Source organism: Phragmites australis, chromosome 4 (genome assembly GCF_958298935.1).
Source record: "Phragmites australis chromosome 4, lpPhrAust1.1, whole genome shotgun sequence".
NCBI classification, from domain to species: Eukaryota; Viridiplantae; Streptophyta; class Magnoliopsida; order Poales; family Poaceae; genus Phragmites; species Phragmites australis.
The window spans coordinates 10,849,557-10,869,638 of record NC_084924.1 but is presented as its reverse complement, the minus strand read 5'-3'; the positions used below and the strand labels follow the sequence as shown (position 1 = coordinate 10,869,638).

At 43.3% G+C, this 20,082-nt stretch overlaps 1 protein-coding gene across 1 annotated transcript; it reads right to left on the bottom strand.

Annotated features, from left to right (window-relative positions):
• Positions 1-1,086: 1,086 nt before the first annotated feature.
• LOC133914591 (putative disease resistance RPP13-like protein 1) lies at positions 1,087-6,327 on the bottom strand. Its single transcript, XM_062357666.1, has 4 exons — positions 5,161-6,327; positions 4,357-4,364; positions 1,756-3,921; positions 1,087-1,543 (listed from the first exon to the last, which is right to left on the bottom strand). Exons 1-4 carry the CDS (start codon positions 6,273-6,275, stop codon positions 1,536-1,538), a joined length of 3,297 nt encoding a protein of 1,098 aa, XP_062213650.1. The 5' UTR covers positions 6,276-6,327; the 3' UTR covers positions 1,087-1,535.
• Between the last annotated feature and the right edge of the window lie 13,755 nt (positions 6,328-20,082).

Genomic DNA, 20,082 nt, shown 5'->3' with positions numbered 1-20,082 from the left:
AGCCATACAGACAGGCTGCCTTTGGTTTGAGGAACTCTCAAGCTATCTACAAAGTATTATGGGACTTTTCTTGTGCTGCAAAGGATTGGTTCTATCACTTACAAGCTACAACTGCCTCCTCAAACTCAAATACACCCTGTTTTTCATATGAGTCAACGTATAAAGCATGTTGGTACTCATGCCGTTCCCTGTGCAGAGCTACCCATGGTGGATCCTCATGGAAGAGTCAAGGCATCACCTGCTGCTGTTCTGGAAACACGAGCATTACCAAGGGGAGACTTGGTTGTTACCCAGTGGCTGGTGCAATGGGAGAATACACCTCCGGAGGAAGCAACCCGGGAAGACAAGACGTCGTCAGGTCAGGCTTTCCAAGCTTTTACAGAAGAATGAATCATCCAAGAATGGTGGCCTCAAGACCGGATCTCTCAGTCTGAAGTTCAGAACATTCAGTACACTTGTGGGCAAGTGTTTTCTTCAGAGGGTGGCGTTGTCATGACCAGCTATTGAAGAACCGACGGACGAGATGCTTGGATACCACTTTGGCTCAGATCAACGGCTGCTGGCGCGTCTTCTCCATTTTGCAAACAGCCGGCGTTTTGTCGGATCACTACAGTTAAAGTAGTTTAGCCGTTGTTAATGTCGCTTAGCCTAGGTAATTCACCACAACCTGCCTGGGAGTGATTTAACCAGCTCGGGGCGGTGGGGAGAGGGTATCTCGTTATTGTAAAGGACATATTCTACTCTGGTTAGCTAATAGACATGGCGACGAACTCGTTTGCTCGCGATTCCTGCTGATTTTCCCCAATTTCCTTCTCTGCTTGCTCGGATTTGATTCGGGCGTGTAAGAATCCTTGTGCATATCACGCTTACATTTTGGTCAGGCAAAGGATTTGGATGATCAAACTAACGATACAGTTTTCATCCATTGAATGAATGTATAGTCCTAAAAAAAATTAGCAATCAAACTTAAAAAAATTGATTCTAGAACGCCAAAAAAGAATGGAAACCGGTGATATATACTAGTGGTAAAAATGACATCTCAGTAGCTCGGAATAACAGTCACACAATAGTGGGAGAACAAGAACAAGCACACAATGGTACCATTGTGGAGTAGTGAAATAGATCACATGCCAAGCAAATGCAAGGGTGGAACAAAGCTTCCGAACAACATGGAAAAGGATGCGGTAACATAGATAATTGTGGGTAAACCCGCAACGGAGGTCAGCCTCTGGGCACCTCCGACCACTGGCCTCCTAGCGCTGGCTGGCGCGTGCGCTCCTGCTCTAGGGCCCGGCCGGCGCACCGTCCGCGGAGCGTCCCCGGCGGCGCAGTGATTTGACTTCTCCCTTTCTGAGGTAAGGTATGCACTTTGCACTCTATTAAACGACGGGAAATGAGGATTTGAGGCTCCACCTAGTGATTTATATGAACAACGAGCGTGATAACAATTGGATGTCTCCTGGTGAAAAGGGGCATACCTGCCGATTTGAACAACAAAAATGCCGCACCTGAATTTGTGCTTCTTCCTTTCGGTTTCAGGCACCTGGATCATGGGAGCAAGTAAAGTAAGAAAAGGAACAGACAAATGAGTTGAGATTTGGCAAATACAAACATCTTGTAGCCGCTGCGAATTTACAATGCTAAGACTTAAGACGACTGGGTAAGTGTACATCTAAGTACCTAAGCACATTTTTAGACTGAACAGAACAACTGGAAGGAAAACGTGCAAGATAGAGCCAGATTAAGCCATGTTACCTGTAGATTCGCCCATGTCTGCCTCGAAGGAATATGGCTCCCTGGTGTAGAAGATGTGCCTGTCGACCTTATCTTCCTTAGATTTCCTCCCGAATGCCTTTAACTGCTGAACGTGCTGGATCTTTCCCCACTCGGAGGAGTCATCTTGGAGTGCTATCAGTTTGAGCAAGCTTAGGCTGCAATCTAGACGCAGCTTATTTAACTCTGACTCTTGTAAGTACTGTGGTACTGCTTCAGCATCCAAATCCTCCCACTCGATGTTTCGGAGTGATGGCAAATCCTGCAATACATGTATCCTTGGGCATCTGACAATATGAATCCATTGCAAGCTTGGATTGTTGCTGATCCTCTCTATTCTTGGGTTGTCATATGACCAAAGCTTAACTAGTGAAGGGAAGTTCTCTACAGAGACCAAGTGTGGTATATTTCCCAGGTTCAACTCTGTCAATCGACATGCATGGTATGCAAGTCCTGCAGGAAGATGTTGCAGTCTACAAGTGGTAATCTGAAGCGACTCTAAAGCAGGCATCGCTGGGACGTGCTTCTCCCAGTCCCACTCTGTCCATCCCAACATGCCCACAAAACCTAGCCTTGTCAGCTTGGGAAATGCGACACCAGCACCACATGAAATATGATGAGGATGCCTCCTGTCAATCCGTTTTCCTGTTGTCACTGATGCCTCGCCCTTGCCACCACCTTCACCTCCCGAAGAGGGGAGGAGGAAATCATGACCAACACACTGGACGGACGGAGCACGCATGATCCAAAGAAAATCCAGAAAGGGTAGCTGGCCCAATCCGTTAGGCAGCTGCATGCAGCATGCGTAGTCCTCTAGCTCCAGCCGCCTTAAGCTCCCAAAGGCTGACATGGATCTGGTCCACTGCGGCAACCCACTTCCAAAGTAACCATTGATACTAAGCAATTCTATGCAAGTTTGAGGACAGAGATTACCCAACACCTCGTTTATTCTCTCGTGCTCCTCCTTGCTGATGTTGTCTTCGACCTTCCAATTCCCTCCGAGCCTACTGGTAAATATCAAATCCAACTCTGTCAGGTGATGTTTACTGCTAAGCATTGCTTTAGCAGCTACAGAACCGGAAGATGCCTTCTCCAGACCTCTTATTTCAAGTCTTTTGAGGTTCGACAGAGGCCCTAGCTCTTCTAAGCTGCACCAGCCATCTGCGCTATCATCAGAATGGGTTGGAAATCCATACAAAATGATCAAATCTTCTAGCTTCCCGAAGCCACGAGGAACTGAGGTAATTGCCGTGCGTCTAATGTTGAGTGACCTCAGCTTCCGTAGCTTCAAGATGCTGTTAGGAAGTTGAGAAATATTTATACAACCAGAAAGGTCAATGGCTTGTAGAAATGTTAGATCTCCTATGCCTTGAGGGATCGTAGATATGCTTGTGCCAGAAAGAAATAAGCATCTTAAATGTTTGAGGTGGCATATGGAGTCTGGTGCCTCAACAAGATTTACATTATGTAGAAGTAGTACTCTTAGGCAAGAAAGATTGTTCAATAAATCCCTCAACTCAATCGCGGTGCTTCCAAATAACATTAATGTTCTAAGTGAGGCTTGTTTCCGCAAAGCATCCCATTCTGCTGCCTTGTTTGAGATAGACAGGTGACGAAGCTTCAAAGTACTAAGAGTGCTATCTATATTCTGCCCCTTGCTAACAAGTACTCCTTCGTCTTTTGTTATATACTGAGCGAAGGAGTGGACAACATCATGCATGGTGCATCCTGAATGATCATAGGCCTTTTTGTCTGGTTCTAAAAGGTTCCTTGAAACCAATTCTTTGTAGTACTCAAACCCCAAGTCTTCCGGTAGCATCGAGTTCATTTTGTTATGCAGGTAACCTTCTGCGATCCAAAGCTGGACTATAACTCCACTTATGATTAATTTATTTTTAGGGAAAAGTGAACAATACAAAAAACAGTGCTTTAAGTGTGAAGGTAACTCTTCATAACTCAAATAGACCGCTCTGTTAATATTGTCAGCGATTCCTGCTATCGACCAAGTGTAGTGGTTAGAGACATTCATCCAAGCATCTCTTGTTCTACTTTTCTCTAACAAGGCTCCTCCAACTACCTTAATTGCCAGTGGCAAGCCATCACATCTTTTGACAATCTTCCTCCCAATATCCTCTATAATCTGTCGATCTCAGGTTCGTCACTCTCATCGGAAACTACCTGTTGGACAAGTATGCTACATGAGAGAGAGAGAGAGAGAGAGAGAGACAGGTGCAACATGGAACACCACTACTAGAATCGGGAAGCTCCCAGGTTTGAAAGATTTTTTTTTTTTTTTTTGCGAGTAGGGTTTGAAAAAATTATGTGGTGTTCCCTCTAACACATAGGAATTTCCCGTGTGGCAAATAATGGAAGCACATGGATTATGTAAAAATGAAAGAGGGTGTAATGGAGCATGGAGGATTGAAGGTACTATGCTAGAAAAGTTCATGCATCGAGCAATTGTTAAATAAACTCAGGAGACGCATTATACTAGGTTATGTGTAAAGCTGATTTTCCGCGTCCTAGTAACTAGCCTAGGCTTCGTTGTCCGTCCCTTCCTACAATTTCTAAATAAACTAGTACCCATGTTCCTGTTGAATTGCAAAGTTACTTTAGAAATATGAGCAACTCTAATCATGTCATTTTGGAAAGTATTCACTTCACTCTATATTTCAATACTTGTCCAAATCACCCATATGTCCACATAGACCAGGAACTAGGAGTATGACTTCATCAAGTTGGAGTACTAGGAGTATGACTTCATTAAGTTGGATCCAAATCCTCATACCCACACACAAGTTCTTTTAGCATTAAAAATATAATGTGTGTCCATGGTGGCATGTGACACGTAGGTGTGTGAGTTTAGAGCGTGCACGTAGTAGTGCTTCGTATGTGTGTGTGAATCTCCCTTGAAATCGCAAAGAAATGCCCTTATAAAATGACAACCACAAGTAATCAATTTATTATGGACAGCATTATTGTAGTAGAGGGTGAAAACACTGCAAGATATATGTTATTGACTGTATTAATGGACAAACATGGTAAAGCGGCATTCCAAAGAAAGCAGGCAAATATTGTGAAACAAGGGAGTTAGAAAACTTAAGGATGGGATCTGTATTATAATTATTTTCTACATGATATGTTGAACATACAGTAAAAGTGCAACATTTTTCATGCCCAGAGTGTTTGTAACTCTTCATTGGTGCAAAAAGAGTAGGGATCACAAGATACATAGTATATCCTAGCCTCAATGTTAGTTATATAACTTGAGTCATTACATGGACCTTTCATTTAGTGTAGCTTATATTGACTGACCTAGATTCCATTTAATTCGTGGTGTGAATCATAAAATTATGCATATGTATCTGCATAGTATATAATTAGTGCAATAGGTCAAATTTACTGACCTGCTTCTTTAGCAAAATCCAAGCATCTTCTTCTTCTAGCTTTTCAACTCGATGGAGATGTTGTGCCTTCATCTTGTGAGCGACTTGATCATTTCTTGTGGTCACCAAGACTCGACTCCCGGGAGCACCATAATTAAGCGATACTCTAAGAATCTCACTCCACACATGCTCGCTCTCACTCCACACATCATCCATCACCAACAAGAACTTCTTTTGCCGCACTACCTCCTTCAAAGCATCCTCCAGCAGGGCCTTGTCTCCCACGGAACCACCATAATTGTTCCCAAGAGCAGCAATGATATTTTGTAGTACACCAATTTGGTTGACTTCCTTATTAACGCTCAACCAGATCCTTTTGTCGAAGTTTTCACCCACAATGTTGTCATTGTAAACCATCCTAGCCAGGGTGGTTTTGCCTATCCCACCGACGCCTATAATAGCAGTGGAAATAACAACATTGTTCTTGTTTAATCCTACATGAGCATCCACCTTCTTGACAAGCAAATCAACAATTTTTTTGGTATCTTGCTCAATCTTCTCGCCGACAACATCAGATCGGACGATTCCCGATCCGGTCTTTCTGTTGCTATCCGACAAAGAATCGGTAGCTTTGTTGGTGGAATAACCCGAAGAATTGATCGCTTGGGTGATGAATCCATAGCGGGAGCTCCTCTTCTCAAGGTCCACCAGTCGCTGGTTTAGCGCCAGAATCTTCCTTCCAATCTCGTGCGCAACAACGGGGTTGCGGAAGCAAGAGAACATCGCTGGGATATTGAAGCACCGTGAGCGTGAACTAGATTTTGGAGCAGTTGATGACGACGAGGGATCCACTCCGCCCTCCATGATTTGGCAGAGATCAAGGATATCATCGGCATCGTACATGACATCCTTGAGTTCCCTCACCCACCGCTCCGCAGCTGAGTCGCGGATGCGCCTCCTGTCAGCATCCGCCAGAATGCTGCTCAGGTCACCGAGCGTTGTCTCGAGCTTGGTGATCTCGCCCGGCACGCCGAGGAGCATCTCCACCTCCGCCTTCGCCATGCCCACCAGGATGTCCGCCAGCTTGGACGCGAACGCATCCAGCACTGCCGCCATGATCAGGGAAGGGGCAGGGTAGCAAGAGCAAAAGATGAGGAGGAGCAGGCTTTAGAATGTGTGCGTCTACACTCTGCTGCTCTGGGGCATCTTTTTTATAGAAGAAAGGCTTGACCTGTGGATGGAAAATTACGAACCTGGACAGATTGAGATTGTGAGAGTGAAGTGGCAGCGACAAGTTCAACGCATAGGGCCACAACCAACAGCACGTTATTACTCCATATTTTTCTGGAAGAGCACATGGAGTGCATGCAGTCCCTAGTCAAAATACATGTAGGGTTTTGTCTTGTGTAGACTCAGATGCAAAAGAAGGGCCTCACCAAACCTGGAAGAGCACATGGAGTGAGCAGGCCGGTGTTGCTTTCTCGATCACCGTCGGTGGCCCGGCTCAGAAAGGATCTGCCACTGGAACCAATCGCATCGCAAGTATGATGATTGAAGTCGTTCACTGCCGTGGCTGGAGAGCCAAAAAATGTTGCTCAAGAAGGCCGCTGTCACTGCCAGTTCTGTGTTTGTTTCGCATTTCGCAGTCAGTTTTATACGCTTTCTGTTTCCTCCACCGCATTGCTTGCAGGAATTAGTGATAGCTCTTTCTGTTTCCTCCACTGCATTGCGTGCGAAAGTCTACTCTTGTAGACAACTACTGGACGGCTCTAAATAATTGTTCGTCAATGCTCCAGTACTTGCTTAACTTGATCAAATGCCAACTCTACGCGTATGGAGATTATGCGCTATAAAGTAATATCGATAGCTTAGCTTCAACAATTGCCAGCTCCGCAGGTATGGAAGTCTAAGGTGGACGTGGTATTTAAAAGAGTATGTGTGCTCGGCGTGTTTTCGTTTTCTTTTTATTTCTTTTTGTCCATTTCGCAACCAAATAGGCCTGCTGCTTATTACGTACAGATCCGGTTCTTTTCATCAACGGATGCGCGCGCCTCTAGCAACCAAGGTTTACAAATTCATTTGGCGAACGAACCGAAACCCAGTGGTTACCAAAAAACCAAAATTATCACGATAATCATTCGAAATTCAGCAAAAATTCATACAAATTCAATTTGACGAACTTGCAAATCGGTGCCAAAACCCGACCGAATTGGACTGTCGGTTATCAAGCGGATTGGATCGGTAACCGAGTGGTTCTACGATTTATCGACCACCGAACTGGTTGAAATTCAATCGTTTTTTGACGATAACCGATTGAATTTTGGCGATTACTGAACTTATTATTTGAATTTCCATAAAGTTCAAGGAAAATTAAAAAAATCATTAAAATAACAAAAAAGTTAGGAAAAATAAAAACAAATATGACATGAGATTTGTTATATTTTGTTTAATCATACTATCTACTCCTTGCATATATCAGGGGAAAAATTATAGCAAATGAGAGAAAATTTTAGCATGACCTTTGCTATATTTTGGATATTTCTAAGGAAACAAATAGATACTAATAGCAATACGAGCATGACCATATAATTGTTTCATCGAATATATGCATACATTATGTAAGTAGCACCTCAAATTAATAAATTTGTCGAATTATCCATACAAAAGCTAGAAACACAATCACATGCCATCCATCAGTACTTACCAAAGTGATGATTGATGCTTAAAATGTAGTTTGCATAGTATTCATATCACATGCAACCTATGAGATGGAAAAATATTAGTACAATACAATGGTATATAGATAAAGTAGTTGCATAAAATAAATTACCATCACCTTCAGTACTACCAGCTTCTAACAGGAGGACGATTAAATTTAGCTGTATTGTGCTCCTCGGTGCACATAAGCATTATCCGTCGTGTAGATAGCAACTCTGCCTTAAACTCTGCCCAACTTTATCCCATTCATACAGAAGTGGTTGACCATTGTCCTTGCAATATAGCATAAAACTCAAGGTCTTGCCATTCATTGACCCACTGAATAGGAGGCTTTGACTGAGCATCGAGGATAGGATAGTCGTACGGATACGATCCAGAACTACTCTCCATGCCATAGTTGCTGGAATAGCTCACACTATCTTGTAGTCCATCATGGCCACCCTGTATGATATGCCTTTGTGAGGATGGAGCACCGTGGTCCTCATCTTGTGTGGTATGTGTAAACGAACTCTCACCAGTGAATTTCACAGGAGCAACGGCAGAGGATGGGCGTGGAGGAGCAACGCCTCCCTGACCGTCATCGTCACCGCTATCTATCTTTGAGCTGATGTCATTAGACTCTTGATAAGTTGGGCTCTTTGAGGCACTATGCGTACTCTCATCACTTTGCATTTGTCCTTTTCCCTTACCCTTAATCTTCTTGCTCTTCTTTGGATGCGCAAATTGCGTCTTCCTCTTTCCCATGTGTGTGTCACCTACCACTTTAGCAGCCTATTGTGATAGTGTACGTTGTAAATCATGTGGGTTCATTATGTCTGTCACCATGTGAGTTGGCATGAGTATGTCATTGTATGTGTCCTCCTCATCAAGCTCTGGGGCAGCATTTGATCTAATGGTCTCCATCCAGTTCTGGAGCGGATTGTTCTCCTCATTCAATGAGAGCTCCATAAGCCGCTAAAATGGGTTATCATCAACAGTTAACCTGATGCATGCATCCAAATTATTCTGTATTCTCAAGTTGTAGTTTACATACACCAACTTATGAAGCTTCTTGTACCTTAACCGGTTGCGAACTTTCGTGTGGATAAATGCAAATATACTCCAGTTCCTCTCACACCCACTAGATGAAGCGCACTGAGACACTAGGCACCTAGCAAGCATCGTTAGTGTAGGTGCAGATGAACCGAACATAGACCACCATTGCGCTGCAAGTAGGTAAAGTGATCATATCTAACGTTTAGAAAAGTAGATAAATAAATATAATGGTTAGATATGTCAACGCAATTCGTACCAGGTGGAGTCCTGTCGTTACATGCCATCCGTAAAGCGAGCGGGCTAGCGAATGACCGAGACTTTGTACGATACATTTCAACCTCATTAAGTGCTTCCACGGTAGTACTAACATCAGCCATCCTCTCGAATGCCTCCCAGAGATCTTCTAACAAGGTTGGACCCATGCCATACATGTAGTGCATCCGGGGATTCAATGCGGCCGCTGCAAGTTGATGATCAAAGCATTAGTACCATAAGCATTAATACAATAAGAATGCAATTGGTAAGAGTGTATCACTAGCATTAAAGTAGTTCCCATTCGTTAGATTATACATTCTGCGATCGATAATTGCCATGTACTTTTCAAAGTTATCCTTATCATTGTGATACAACGAATCGTACTCCTTCTTGACAATGTTGTATCTCAGGAGCACCTCACTCAATGTTGGCACCTTGTCTTGATCAGCAAATCAGAGGAAGGCATACAACAGCTGAACGGAATCAACAACCATTTTAAGGTTGTCCCACCATGTTAAACTAGATAGGCAACCATATGTGTATCTCCCAATGTTAGAACCCATGTAGCGAGACTGCTACAGGTCACTAGATGCCATCCATTGTATGAACCTATTTTTTCGACGTAGGAAGCTTTCAAGAAATAGATAGTTTTTACCACATCTTGTGGCATTCCACCTCACCAACTCTCCACCAATCGTGGTCTTCATCATTTCATGGATCTTTGAATGATTGTGCAGTCATTGCAATATGGACCTTGCACTTTGAATGACAACGGCGTGATCTCTAAATTCACCAATTGATTTCAACATTAAATTTATTGTATGCGCCACACAAGGCTGCCACGTGATAGCAGGATACTCCCTTCTGAGAACCTAACATGCCTTCTTATAGCTGAACCCATTATGAGTCACGATCTGCACAATATTTTGTGGCCCCACATCATTGACCACTGATCTTATCTCCTGCATAAATGAATCAACCAAATAAATATGCAACAATTGCAATACTAAGTTAACAATGCAGCACAACAATGTACCTTGTTCAAATACTTGGCATCTTGGTTGTAAGCAGTCGCATCTACGGACTTGTGAAAAAACATACGACCATTGCAATATAAAAGGAAATTAATAATACTCATGTGTGTTGGTCCAGTCCAAGAATCACACATGATGGTCACACCATACTCTGGCCATTCTAGCTTCTACTTGCCTAATATCTTCTTCAATACACTCTCGTTCTCGTCCAGATACTTACCATCTGTATCCCGGTCAGTTGGAGATAGGACACCCTCTCCTGTTATACAACAGATGGTCATAAGTCAATAAAAAAATATGATAACAATAAATTTCATTACAAACTTTATCACTCACCCTATTTTTATGTTTCTTTCACTGCAGCCATAAAGAATGCGTCGTCTGCCCTTCTACCAGTCTACCAGGAATATTTGAAGTGTGAAAAAAAATTGGACCATGTCAAACCAACAGTTGCCTTTGCATTCTTTCCCTTCGCACTCCATGACCCGATGTCAATCCTCTGCTGCACAGGGGCTTTTGCTACAGCAACAATTTAATCCCTAACACTTCATGGTGGCTCTCTGGTTGAAGATGCCCTCCTAATCATCCTCTTTAACACATTGCCTCCTCTGGCACTTCCACTACCACCTCCATGCTCGTAGGACTCACCTGCCTTCCTCTTGAACTCTTCCTCCTCCCTAGACTGAGCCATGGCACGCTGGCAGCGCTCGCGAGGAGCTACTGTTGGGGGTCACCATCAAGGACCCCTGACACACTTGGCTCCACTGGACTAAGTCTGAAGGTCATCAGGCTTAGAACCCCTCCGAAGGCCCCAGGCTCCACTATTTCTCTAAAACTGAGCCACTCCAGTGAGTTAAGCTCTCGCCACACCTTGTTCGTGAAAGACATTTTCTTTCACCAACAACATATACACACACACTAGAGCGCTATTGTGACGTCCTAAAATGTTGATTACGTAATTAAGCATGCATGATCATCATCGCATGTAATTATACATATTTGTTTATCAAGTTGAGTCAAAATGTGTTTCAAGTACTTTAGAAATAGTTTACAGCACTTTGGAGAAGCCCCAAATACTTAGAAAAATGTGGAGAGTGAAGATAAAAGGACACTTAGGAAAATTCAGCAAAAACCACCCCCGCGGTCTGACCAGGCTTACCCACGGTCTGACCTACAGGTGTGCAATCACGTGGACTTATCGTGGTCTGATCGGGAGCATTGGCGGTCTGACCGCTAGAGCGCAGAGGCTCAACTTAAGTGAATCAATCACTCTCTCTTTCTCTCTCACACACACACTCACTCCCTCACTCTCATCCCCACTCCACCTTAGACAGAGAAGGAGAGCTCCACCTCGATGTCCACTACGACCGGAGATTGATGGTGGGAACCTCCCCAAGATTCTGGAGGACTTACCCAAGCTCTTACCCTCTTCTCCCTCATCAGAGGCACGCTTGTCTAACCTCAAGCCCACACGCCTTCCTGGAACCCGTCCAAACCGGAGCTTCTCTAGAGTGGATTGATCCACTAGAAAATTACCATACACTAAGGTGAGGCATCCCCTACTGCCATACACTAAGGTGAGCCATACACTAGGAAACTACCACTGGGAGATTTTGAGTTGACCACCACTAGGGTCAGTCTGACCGTCATACAGTGGTCTGACCGCCAGCATGCATGCGGTCTGGCTGCTAGAGGCTGAAACTCTCTACAAGCCGGCAATCTGACCACCACCTCTACGTCGGTCTGACCGCTAGCCATGCAAGGCTATGTGCACTTAGGTTAGCTTGTCCGGGGTTTCAAACTTCAGAACCCTAATCACTTAGCGATCTTTTGCAAGTGTTTTCGAAGCACGGCACTCTAGTATTATTTAAGCATGCAACATGTGCAACTTTTCCATCGTTTATTATTTATGCAATGCATTTTTATTCCGTTTAGAGAGCGTTGTGCCAACAATCCAAGCGAGTGAAGGCGACGCCAACCTCCTAGAGTTTTGCGAGTGTTGTGTGAGAAGTATCAGGCAAACCACAGAGCAGCAAGGCAAGCATCTAAGCATATTGCACCCTTTAATTGAATTGTGGAGTCTGAATTGATAAGTTATGCTTTATATAAGTTTGCATGTACAGTGAGTCGGTGTCGGGCATCTATGGGTAGAACCTATATTGATGCATTACCTCTACCTTGAGTTGTTGATTATCCATATCCTTATAGCCTTGATAATATTGTCGATATCTAACTTAAGAGTCGTTTGAAATGCTTAGCAATACATAGGTCCTCGGTAGAAGTCGGGCAATGGTCCTCGGTAGTTGATCTAATCTTTTGCATAAATTATTGTAAATGGTTGAATGCTTAAGAACTTTTAATCTAATGTTAATTACTCGCTCTTTCTTAAGCTTTGTTGTGATGCTATATGTTGAAAAGGCATGTGTTTCGATCTTGGGCACAAAACACGTGCTGGGACTACCGAGATGGTATTCCAGTTAATCATCATGATCGTGATTAAGCAAATGATCATCCTAATGATTAATTGAAATACTGTTTAGACAGTTCCTCACAACTATTCTACACCCTATGTGTACAATATTATTCTACCTAGGTGTGGAATATCTCAAGCCCAACCGAGCACATCCGACCAAACCAACCACGTGTCCCGTGTGTCCCTCGCGTACCCCAGTCGCGCACACTTGCCCATCCAGCATGTCCACTAGGCGCACATGCCAACCAGCTGTGCGCGCTCTAGCAGCTCGTGGCTCGCGTGTGTAACACCCTGATTTTCAGATTTCTCAAATTTCTAAAAAATTTCAAGATTAGATTATAGGTTGAATAATTAGAATAGGAAAAAGCCTATTTTCTAAAATTCAAATTCAAATTTGAATTAAGGTTATTAATTGTTTGTATGTATTCATGCTGATTAATAGGCATATAGGTTTTTATTAGATTTTATTTGAGCTCATTTGGATTTATTTGAATTTGTTTGTGTTAAAATGAATTCCAAAATTATTTCCAAAATATTTTCATAAGCCCAAAATATCTTATTTTATTTTCAAAATGTTTTTTAGAGCTTGTTGAATTTTCCTAGAATTTTTTTTAGGCTTCATTTGGTATTTTATTTAGGATTTTATTTGCTCTTCTAAAATTCCCAAAGAAACCCTAAACTAAAAGACCAGCCCATCTATTTCTCTCTCTCCTTAGCCCAATCCGGTCAGCCCAGTCCAACCAGCCTGCCTCGGCCCACTTTCCCCGGCCCAACCCCCCTCTCCCTCCCCTCTCTCTCTGGCCCATTTCCACACGTCGGCCCGCTTCCCTCTTTCCCTTCCCACCTGGGCCACGCTCGAGCCGGCCCACTCGCCAGCCCGCTCAGCCGTCTGCCCGAACACGCCCCGCGCCAACCCGCCATCGCCCGAGTCGCCGCCATGAGGGCCCGAGCCCTTCGTCGTCTTCTTCCTGGACTCCTGGCCGAGTCCGAGACCGCAGCGCCGCCACCCTCTTCCTTGTCGTTCGCGCCCCGGACTCCTTGGATCTCCGCCTATAAATAGCAGCTGAGTCCCTCACCCTCTCTTGTCTCGATTCCGACGCGTCCCCGTGTCCTAAATCACCGAGTCGCGAAACCCTAGTCGCCGCCCACCCGCCATTGCCGCCTCGGACAGAGCTTTGCCAATTTGCCGTCTCCGCGCCACTTTGCTACCACCAAGCCGCCCCAAAGCTTCTGCAGCGCCTCTCGAACACGCCCCTGCCCTCTCCTTTGCCTCTAGGTCACCGGAGACCACACCCCGACGACACCCCAAGTTTCCTCGACGCCTTCGTCGACGCCGACCAGTTCCCGTGCCGTTCCAACCCCAGTAAGCCCTAAAACGAGCTCCTTGTGCCCGCCTCACCGTGTTACGCTGCTCGCTGGAGTCCCTAGCTCGCCGGAACCCGATCCCGGCAAGAGTCCAGCGAGGCCGCCGCCGAACCATGCTGCCACCACCCTCCAGTGCCGTCGGACAGCAGCCCTGAACCTGAGCCATCCGATCTAGATCGTGTGGTCCCAATTACATATTAGAATACCTCTTCAGTAGCCAGTAGCAAGTTGCCACGTGTTGCCTCTTTAAACACAGTCAGCGCCTCAGCCACGTCACCCTACCACATCAGTGCCACATGTGCGCCACGCAAGCAATTCAAGCCCAGTCAACAGCCAATCAGCCATCCGGTCAGCAGCCACGCAGTATATAGGGTTTTTCAATATAAAAATAAATATAATAATTCTTTTAATTGGTAATTTTGCATAAAGATTCTTGAACTTTTCTGTAATTACCTAAAAGCCCCTATCTTTTTACAGTTTAGTCCCTAAACTTTTTCATAATTACAAATAGGTCCTCTATTTTACAAAAAGGTCCCTATACTTTTCCATAATTACAATTAAGTCCTTTTCTTAATTAAAATAAACCTAATCTTGTTTTTAGCATATCTTTTCCGCCGTAGCTCCGTTTTAAGTGATTCTTGTACCGATAGATTCATTTCTCCGAGCTCTATCTTTCTAGATAGGTTTTGTCTTGTTGTTTCTCTTGTTTGTGCTCTGTTCTTAGTATGTCTTGTTTGTGTGCTTTGCCGGTTATTGTGCGATTAGTCGTCAACGCCCCAGATCAGTTTGAAGAATATTAAGACCAGGAGCAAGAATACACTGAGCAGCAGCAAGGAGAAGGCAAGTGTCCTTGATCATATTGAACCTATGTTTTTAAATGCTTTGTTTTACAAAATTGCATGCAATATCTGTCAACATGATGGGTAGTCACCTATGTTAGGGTTTTCCCTAGATTTTCCCTTATCATCCCTTGGAACCTAGATGGTTTATGGTTAGGTATCCTTTGTGGGTAGATTGCTTAGCCATGCTTTTGGGATGTTAAGAAGTGTCATAATCTTGACTAATGAACATACACAACCTTGATGGTTAATTTGTTAATGGTCTAGCAACATAGAATCTTAGGCCTTGAGCAAAGTGGTTATGATGTTGGTTTAGTGTTTGCTCAAGTAACCTAAGTAAGGACCGGTTCGTGGAGCGACAACCCGAGAAACTTCGTACAAACACGAGACTGATATGGGAAGGCTTAGCCAATTAATTAGGATTCTTCCAGTGTTGTGTGGGCCAGATGGGAGGCGTGGATGAGGGAAGGTAATTCTCATAAACCACATGGCACAAGAGGGGGCTTCTAGGTGGCAGCACCTAGCGGTGAAACCTGGAGTGTTGGTGACACATACTGGGGGGATTCTTTGTAAAGGCTTCGTAGTGATCTCCTGACAACACACCACTGGCGTGTGTATAGTGCTTGGCCGGCATTGCAACATAGAGACTTTAGTCATCTGCTTGCAGGTGATGAAATCACGACTCGTGGGAAAGTTGTACAACCTCTGCAGAGTGTAAAACTGTTATAACAGCCGTGCTCACGGATATGAGAGACTTGGATCCTCACATGATTAGTTGGTGGTGGAATGGTTATGAGTTTGGTTAGGGTTCTGGTACAGGGAGTACTGGATGGTTATGGTTTTGGTTATAGTACAGGGAGTACTAGACGGTTATAGTGTGCAAGGTGGGGAGCCTTGTATGCTGGATACTGAACTATATGGGTTACATTCACTTAATAACTGTTTAATACTTTTGAGTCCAAAATATGTTTTCTTTACTTGCATTTACGCAAAAATATCATGTGTTAGCCTATTCTTGTTGAAAGCCTGCATATCATTATTCTCCCACACTTGCCGAGTACTCCATGTGCTCACCCTTGCTATCTCCCACAATACATATGCTGTTCAGTGGAAGATTTTCAAGATGACGACCTGGTGTTCTAGGAGCGTGTCTTCCAGTCAATGCCTGTGGAGTGTTTGGTCGCCGATGCTTTCGTTCCGCTGCTGTCGTTTAATAGTTATAGATTGCTTAGTAGAGTTGTTTAGATGAAGACTTTGTGTAAGAGTTTAACGATTGTAAGTTAAAGTATTGCTTTTTGTTACTTCACATGTGACGTCCTTATGTGTGTTGAACATCCTAGGCACACATAAGCCACATCCGGTTTTGGCCGTTAAAACCGGGTGTGACAGCGTGCTACCCAGCCGTGCGCGCTCCAGCAACCTGCAGCTCTCCTGCCTGCCCCAGTGTGCACCACGTGCACATGTGGCTTGACCGGCCTGGTGCACCATGTCTGGAAGGAGAGAGGAGAGAATGGAGAGGGGTTAGTAGTCAAGTATTTAGGAGTTTTAGGTTAGTCAGTAGTCAGGTATTTATTAGTTCAGTAGTTTTCGGTTAGTCAGTTGTGAAAAATTGTTCAGTAGTTCTCGCATGTTCAGTAGTTTTTGGTTTAGTTAGTAGTCAGGTATTTAGTAGTTTTAGTAGTTCTAGGTTAGTCAGTAGTTAGGTATTCAGTAATTTCAGTAGTTCTAGGTTAGTCGGTAGTCTGGTATCCAGTAGTCCTAGATTTGATAGTATTTAGGTATTCAGTAGTTCAAAGTTAGTTAGTAGTCCTCAGGTGTCCAGTAGTTTTAGTAGATTTACTAGTTTTAGGTTAGTTAGTAGTCAGGTATATAATAGTTTTAGTACTTCTAGGTTAGTTAATAGTCAGATATATAGTAGTTTCAGTAGCTCTAAGTTATTCAGTAGTTTTGAGGTGTTCAATAATCTAATAATTTTAATAGTTCTAGATTAGTTAGTAATTATGATATATTCATTGGTTTCACCTACCAACCAACTACACTCATGGATTGCAGCATGTGGCCAACGCCCAACATTTAGTCTAGGCCATCATGCATGCATGCAAAAAAAAGACATGCATACGCGCGCGCATGCAACCACTGATGAAGGATCAACTCACAACCACGAATGATGGACCACGTGCAAAAGAAATCGCATGCATGCGCGCGATTGGGCGGCTGGCACGCTACCACGCGTGGACACGTTGAGTGCGTGGGCTGGGCGGCTAGCGCTGGCACGGTAGCACACGGCTGGGTGACGCGTGGGCCAGGACTAGGACGCTGGCACGAGTACAGCGCGGCTGGGTGGGCGTCGGCTCAGCGGTTGGCGCGGTTGAACGGAGCCAGGTGTAGAATAACTATTTTATACTCTGAGGCTAAAATAACGTATATTATATATATATATATATGATAAGCTTAATTTGAAAAATTACAAGCTGGATCGATCATCAGGTTGGAACTAACAAATCTGGGTAAGGATAGACTTGGTGTAGAGAAACGCACGATTCCTCTCTTCATCTCGTGTTACGCGTTTTGGTCGCCACATGACATGCTACAGCGAAACTACACCAGGTTCGTTTATTTGTTAACGTATGGTATATATGATTACCTTGTAAGCAGTTGTTATGTTCTGCTCATCGTCAGTGCACGCTGTTATATTATTATTACATATAAGTGAATCATAGCATCTAAAACATTAAATATTTACCACTCCCTTTCAATTGTTATAGAGGAAGAGAACGACAAAGATTTGACAGCTTGTAGAATCTGAAAGTCAATGATCGGTGCATTAAAAACCCAGGAACAGATCATCTGAAATCGAGTATGTATAGTATGCAATATGTCGAGGAAGCCGTTATCATTTCATCGCTCTGAAAGAAGAGCACCAGCATTTGGAATTTTGGATTTTAGTGCTGCCGTATGAAACACAGTAACAGTATTAGTACATCACATCCGTTTCTCATGTAAGATTGATTACTTAGCTAATAAGGCAATCAGACAGGGATCAATAATTACGAAAGTCATATTCAATTTTTAATAAAAAGCACTTCTCCCTAATTAAAAATCCAACTTAATCTCGTGTTCTATACTATATATAGATAACTATAAACATGTTAAAAAAACATGTAGTTCCAAATTCCTAGTTCCCATGGACCTGCAATTTTAACAGTAGATAGTAGACAAAGTTGTGTAATTAAACTAATAAGAATCACATTAATCGGATATTAGATCTAAAGTTATGAATCTTGAAAGCAAATTGTGACACATGGTGATGAAACTTAATTAAGTTCTAATTTTTTTGATTGAAAGATTGACCAGTGAAACTTTTCAAAACATTAACTCAACGCTTAAGAAGATTTTGGATGGAATAAATCAAGATAAATCATGAAGCATCCTATAAGAATTCTCCACAAATTCCTAAAATCCTGCATGAGTTCTTTATTTTTTTCTCTTTTTTTCTGTCTTTCACCGAGCCGCCGTGGCAACACAACTGCCAATTCCTTTTTTTCTCTCTGTCAGCCACATCGACCTCTCTCTTCTCTTGGGGCGATGGTTACGGCTGCAGGAAGAGTCGGGTGATGGCGGTGGCGACGCAAGGAGGAAGGAGGGGGCATCCCTCGGCGATTGCGATGCAAGGAGAACAATGCAATCACCATGCATGTTCTTTCATTATTATTATTCTTCACTCTTGCAAATAAGCTGTTTGGGGTGAGCTTTGAACCTGTAGATGCACTTAGGGATGAAAATGGACGGGAACGGTTGGAAAAAACCCCTTAACTATTTTCACTTTCACATTTTCTCAGCCGGACAGAAACGAAAATGGGATAGACAGGAACGGGAACGGTCAAGACATAATTGGAGGGTCGAAAACAAACCAATCTGATCGGGAAAATACCGGTATCGGTCGGGATTCAAAAACACAAAAAAGAAACACCGACCCACATAACCATCAAGACATGTCAACATGTATAAATTTAATATAATCTTCAGGCAACACCAAACTAATAAGTTTAATGAACTAATCCAATCAGCAAATTGCATGAAAGTAAAAAAAACGTCATAAGATTTTTCAATTCACATGACATATCATTTTTTATCAATACTTGACAAAGAAAAGTAAATAATTTCTGAGAAAAAACTTAACAAGAAGAATAGAAAAGGAAAAGAAACTATAGTGGAGTGTTTTCTCCTGCCTGCTACCCTTTTTGCCAAGAGCCCATTAGGCTATCCTCACATTGGCAACAACAGAGCAGCCCAGCCTGCTGCGAGCGATGGGCCTCTCAACCAGACTAGAAGGGATGAGGCACTAGGCTAGGATGTTGGGCTGCTCAGAAAAACAGGTTAAAAACGGGAATGAAAAAGGGATATCCCGGATTTTCTCGGGAAAAACAAACACAGACGGAAAATGTCTCAACTGTTTCTATTCTCGTTTCCGCGAAGCTTGTCTCGTTTCCATCCTGTTTCTGTTTTTGTCTATAAATACGAAAACGATCGGGGGAAAATGAGAAATGGTTCCTGGACGGGACATGATTTGTTGGTACCGTTTTCATCCCTAGATGCACTGGCTCCTGTAAGTACCTGTTTGGTTTGGAGATGCCGTAGCTGACCTCCTGGAAGTGAGAGCTGGCCTGAAGGAGGAATTGGAAGCAGTGAAGAAGGATATGCTGTGTTGTTTTGTGCTTCTGGTGGTAGTAGTTTTTTAGTAGGATGAACTTATTTTTGTTGTAAGCTGAGGGCTTTGAGCTTCTCTGCCACACTGGAATGTAATGTGCCAATTAATGGAAGCTTTTACCTCTCAAATTGCCAAGTTATGCATTGCAAACTGGAGTGTTGTATCTTTTGTTTGTTAAACCATATACTTACATATATCTGATGCTTCTTGTTTTTCATGAATTGAGAGAAAAAACTATGTGTACTCAAGTTTGCATTGCATAATGTGATGCATCACAAAAACAAAAACAAAATGTCATGATGTACTCATACATTTTAGACTGTGATCACATTGCATGAACTCAAGTTTGCATTTCCTAAAAAATTCTGTATACTCAAGTTTTCACTGCATAATGTGATCCATCACATTCCAAAGCTTTCTTCCCATGACCCAAATATCTGATCAACAGCCTTCTGTCTGCCAGCCCACACCGTTGAATATCCTAGTGTGACATTGT